The 6000-nt window shown below is 31.7% G+C and overlaps 1 protein-coding gene across 1 annotated transcript in view; it reads right to left on the bottom strand.

Moving 5' to 3' along the window:
* Positions 1-967: 967 nt before the first annotated feature.
* Positions 968-6000, bottom strand: part of LOC127735977 (MMS19 nucleotide excision repair protein homolog) — a 168239-nt gene continuing 163206 nt past the window's right edge. Inside the window, exon 24 of the mRNA XM_052246460.1 lies at positions 968-1147. Coding sequence (XP_052102420.1) covers positions 1004-1147 — 144 coding nt within the window. The 3' untranslated portion in view covers positions 968-1003. The remainder of the gene's footprint in view (positions 1148-6000) is intronic.

Raw genomic sequence — 6000 nt, 5'->3', positions numbered from 1 at the left:
GAATATTTCAATAATCAGAACCTTAAGTTTCAATAAGGAGGTTCAATACTCTTGCTTTTGAATTTTTGTCAGATATTCAGAATCTTTCCGTTTTATTCATTTAGTGCCAATAAAAAATTTCTTACCCCTACTTTTCTTTTCATTATTTCATTATATATAGTTTAGAAAGTAATTTTTGAAAATCTTATAAAATCCTTGTTATTATTTTAAAGTTTTTGAAAGAAAAAAGGTGCCAATGTTTAATGTATGAAAAATCTAGAGGGAATCATTTCCTGCCACATTTTCATGTGATTATATCTCAAAAACAAAGACATGGACCAATCATTTTATTCTACTTTTTAAGTTTTGTTATTTATATACTTTTATTTGAAACAGTCTTTTAAAATGCTTGTTATTTTGAAACAGAAGAGCGAACATTCTAAAGTTTTTTTTTGTGCATGTTATATCGCATTATGCCATGTACAAGACTCACAAAAATCTGATATAACATTTTTTATCAAAGATTTACAATAATAAATGCACAAATAATGTTATGAATTTATAGTAATTCATATAATAGTAATCTCAATGCATTAAATGAATATGACACTCAAACATCACAAAAGGGAACTGACAGCAGCAGCAGCAGTAAGAACCAATGTCAGTTCCCTTTTGTAACGTAATAATTTTTTATTATAAAAAGACATAATACTAAAATCTTTATGTGCATTTCTAAATAAAATCTCCACTTCTTGGTAACAATCTTATATCAACAATCATGATTTATATTTACTGTTTTCCATTAAACTCATTTGTTTTCCATTGACTAATTATAACCAATAGGCCTAAATGCTATCACATTTGCATTCATTATATCCCAAAGACATAAACTTGTCTGTTTCATGTAAAATGAGCATATTGAAGTTATAGTCCTTCCACTAACAACCAAAAATTCTTTTAAAAATTTTGTGCAAGATTAACTTTCAAAACTACATATTACCATTGAAGTCTGTGCTTTTGCTAGCTAGAGAAGCTGAGGAATCAATGAATCATTATGTTTGGCAACAACTTTTGGTGCATCATGGGTAAGGTCATACAGTGTATCCATAGTAGATGTCTGTAGTTTAAGGTCATCACTCAATAAGGAATGAACCATCAATGGAAATAACTGAAAACATTCAATACATTTGAAAAAAGATTTACAGGTAGTACCGGTGATCATGTAATTACAATACACACAATGTTATTCAGTTAAAATCAGGCTTGTTGGTGAGTTTCATAGTTACTGATTGTATTTAATTCCCTCACTGCATTGTCGATACATAATTTATGACAATGACATGAATTAAACTGTTGTCACATTCAATATCAGGTACACATAACCCTTTATCACAGTTAATCACTCAACATCACCTAGAGTAAATTTAACTGGATACATTTGGATGAACTGCATCCTTCATACTGTGGGTTCATTTGATTTTATAGGATACCAATTTTCTTGGATTGAGGAACTATTTTATTTTCATGAATATTTGATTTCATGGTTTTGACACAGTCTGCAAACAAGCTAATAGAAAATTTGTACTTAGTTGAACATTTGGGTTCGTGGTTTTCCTTCACCCATGGAGTCCACAAGAATTGATATCCCACGAATAATGATGAATCCACAGTTGTTTAGTTTTAAGTAGCAAAAGAGCTGAGTATGTTTAATATCTGATGGTCAACTACACTTATAGTAAAAAAACTTACCTTTATAATTACATGACATAAATTTCATCGAAACCAAGTCCCTAAGAATATGGTATAACCCCAAAAAATCCAATGGGACCTTTGAAAAGACTAAGAGTGTTCTATTTAGTAATCCTTATTTCAGTAAAGTTAGAGTGAGCTAAATATAAACTTACTGGTGGCAATTCATTTAGCAACACTTGTTTAGGTAAGGGTTTTAACATAAACTTACTGGTGGCAATTCATTAAGCAACACTTGTTTAGGTAAGGTTTTTAACAAAACACTTACTGGTGGCAATTCATTTAGCAACACTTGTTTATGTAAGGTTTTTAACATAAACTTACTGGTGGCAATTCATTTAGCAACACTTGTTTAGGTAAGGTTTTTAACATGAATTTACTGGTGGCAATTTATTTACCAACACTTGTTTAGGTAAGGTTTTTTAACATAAACTTACTTTTAGTAACACTTGTTTAGGTAAGGTTTTTAACATAAACTTACTGGTGGCAATTCATTTAACAACACTTGTTTAGGTAAGGTTTTTAACATAAATTTACTGGTGGCAATTCATTTAGCAACACTTGTTTCGGTAAGGCTTTAAACATAAACTTACTGGTGGCAATTCATTTAGTAACACTTGTTTGGGTGAGGTTTTTAACATAAACTTTCTGGTGGGAATTCATTTAGTAAAATTTGTTTGGGTAAGGTTTTTAACATTAATTTAATGGTGGCAATTCATTTAGTAACACTTGTTTAGGTAAGGTTTTTAACATAAACTTACTGGTGGCAATTCATTTATTAACACTTGTTTAGGTAAGCAAACATTTATACAAACAAAGCAAGCAAGTCAATCAAACCTTTAACTTGCTAACATTATGAAAAGAATTTAAAGCAAATTTTCGCCTCAAATTAACAATTTACTACTGTTTTGACAACTATGGGCAATACACATATTTTCATACGCCAAAAAGTGCAGTGATATTAATTCATACAGATATTCCAACTTACGCCAGACGTTACACAGAAAAGGGTTTGATATTCTATTTTTATTTAATAAAAACAATAAACTGAACGTCGTATTTGAATATCAAAAATAGGATTATTTGTTTACAGTCGTGAATATTCTCAATTGATATTGCATCTGGTGGATAGTTGCCACATTGGCATGTATGCACCACACCCTTTCTTTTACTTGCCTTGTATTATGTTTTTCATTCTTATATTAGCGACATGAATTTGGCGATGTTAGATTTTTAGGATTATATATTAGAATCGGAGTATTTTTTCAACAGGACACAATTTTCAATGATGACAAATTTATCAAACATTCGGTTCCGTCATGCTGCTGAATGTTTGTATGAAACGTTTCCTTAAAATGCTTTGTTGTAGTGTTTATCTTATTAGATGTGATGTGTGTCTTTAAGTAACTTCTTTGATTCATTTTTATGTCGGTTGGGACAGTTTGTAGATTGGCGAGACATATTCTAAGATGAAAATTAGGTATATTGTATAGTTATGGGTTCATATTACACTCGGATATGTTATTGTAGTTTTTAAATGTAAATTGGACACGAATGACATGTTACGAAAACGCAGGTAACATATAACACGAAAAGAAATAATAGTATTCATACTTTTTAATGTAAATAGGTTGAGAATAAATACATATCAATATCTAGCTGCCGTAATGATGGGTTCCTAGAACTTTCATATCTGCTTTATAAATTTATAGATCTAAATATTTATTATGACAAAACGAACGATTATGTTTCCATATGCCCGACAGCAATATTCAGAGGCTCAATTAAGGACAGAAAAATGAGATTAAAACTAAATTTATAAGTGGACAAAAAGAAAAAATCTCATTGAAAGCACTGATTGTAACCTCCGTGGTTTCTCCATTATATGCCAAATAAAGGCAACAGTAGTATACCGCTGTTCAATAGTCATAAATCGATTTAACTGAAACAAATCCGGGTCACAAACCATAACAGAGGGAAACACATCAACTATAAGAGGAAAACAACGAAACAACATAAACATTGAACTGCTAACAAACGCCAACATACATAGAAACGGACTATTTGATAACCACTGTCATATTCCTGACTTGGTACAGGACGTTTTAAGAAAAAATGGTGGGTTGAATCTGGTTTTATGGCTAGCCAAACCTCCCGCTTATATGGCAATGTTAAAAATATCGTTATAATGACGACGCTACGTGTCAGTAATACATTACAACTAAACGCAAGAAAACTCAGGACAGAGACATACATAAATAAATAATATAATAGTACACTACAACATGTAAACCACAGAATAACAACGGACACCTTCTATTTACATCGCAATAGCATTATGAACTGTGCGTCACACGAATCTATCAACGCCACAAAAAGTGACGTCACAGGTAAATTTCTAAAAATAGAATATAAAATTGGGATTAAGTTTGTGATGGTGTTTTTTTAAGTATTTTCTAACCATTACAAGAATATTAATATAGAATTGTGTTAGTAATGGTGTAATTATTTGCATTTTCTAACCTTCTCGGTTTTTCTTCTAAATCAAAACTGTAAAAACAAATAAATCCTGTGCATATAGTAGCTTTTAACTAAAAATCATATAAATGAACTAGATGATTAATAATCTTAATTTTTACATACATGTAAAAAATAAAAATAGAATTCAAACCACAAACGATATGATCCAACCAGAATTACAAACGCAGCATCATAACTAAATGCATGAATGTTGGATGTATAAATACCGAGACACGTCTAATATTAATGCAAATTAACACTCGGGAAAACAGTTATATTCGGGAATGGGTCACGTTTGGTACTTAGCAGACCAGACGACGTAGATGGTAAACCACAATCTAAAACGTGGTAAAAGTGTCGTTAATTAGTTTAGACACAGACACATCGCATAGATCAATCAATTCGTGATGATGTCCATACAATTTACGGATTGTCATTTTTAATCTTTCCTCCTCATAACTCTATTGAACAGTTTCTGCGTAAGGAGCTCACTCCTGTATATGAAGTCCTTATAGCGTGAACATGCACGAGCATAACGTATCAACTGAGATATGTAAACACCATACAATGGGGCAGAAGGTATGTTACTGCTGAGAAATGGGAAATTGATAATTGGGAAGTTGAAAATGGATGTGTCTTTATTACGCGAAATATTAGATGTCAACATGTTTGATGTTAGAGTTGTAGTTATTTTTTTCATATTTTATACTATTTTTTTCTTTCAGTATATACAATTAGGGACCGTCAAAAGGGTGAATATCAAGAATTGTCAACCGTAAAAGATCATTTCTCTGAGGGCGCAGTCCGAAGTAAGAGAAATTTGAAGGGTAGACGATCTTGGATATGATCCATTTCGAATGAGCCACATTTGTTTAATTATTCCAAAGAACCCTTCGAACCATTGAAAAAACATTTTAAAGAAGCTCTTGTACATGTCTTACTGTAGTAGCAAATTGTCAAAACACTTACGGCAGAGAATTCTTTTAATGACTTAAAATGCCTCGTCTGAAAATTGCCGTTTGTGAAAGCTATCCTTGGCACAAAATAAATTTCAAATACTTGTTTCTTCGTCACTCCAGTCAACGGGCTTCTAACCTGGACGTTGCCATTTGGTTTACACACTTCAGTGACGTCATTTTGATAGGAGATAACTCGTGTAAAAATCGATAGGCTAAAAGGGTAATCCATCGCACATTATTAATCTTTAGGGTTATTCGACATTTATGATTACTTGCATTAAAATGATGAGTACCAAAATAGTTCACATTTATCCAGTATGAGTTCTTACAGTTCTGTGTATCTTCAGTCAGCTTTTGGTGGTGATTTTAAGTCATTGGTTGATAAAGGTGTCATAAAACGGTTGTTTTCATATTAATCCCTACTCATGAAGGAAAATTTGGAACCCCCTTTTCATCCCAGGGAGACGGGTGGGTTCTGAAGTGAAAAAATTTAAACTTCTAAGATGGTAAGGTTGTTGGATATCAAATGAAAGGTCATAGTGTACATTTCAAATAACAAATTACGGTCCTCCAAAAATGAGTTAGATGGAGTTATCAAGTGCAAAAAGGAAACTTTCAAGAAGATGGTGTTGTCGCATATCAAATGAAAGGTCATCAAATCTACATTACAGATATCATACTTCCGATCTCGAAAATTTAGGTGGATAGGGTCATTAAATTCAAAAAGTGAAAAGTTTAAGAAGGTATGCTCTTCGCATGTCAAATGAAAGGTCGTTAAGAGTGCATTACAAAT

Source organism: Mytilus californianus, unplaced genomic scaffold (assembly GCF_021869535.1).
Source record: "Mytilus californianus isolate M0D057914Y unplaced genomic scaffold, xbMytCali1.0.p SCAF_3, whole genome shotgun sequence".
NCBI lineage: Eukaryota > Metazoa > Mollusca > Bivalvia > Mytilida > Mytilidae > Mytilus > Mytilus californianus.
This window is presented reverse-complemented; position numbering and strand designations above follow the sequence as displayed.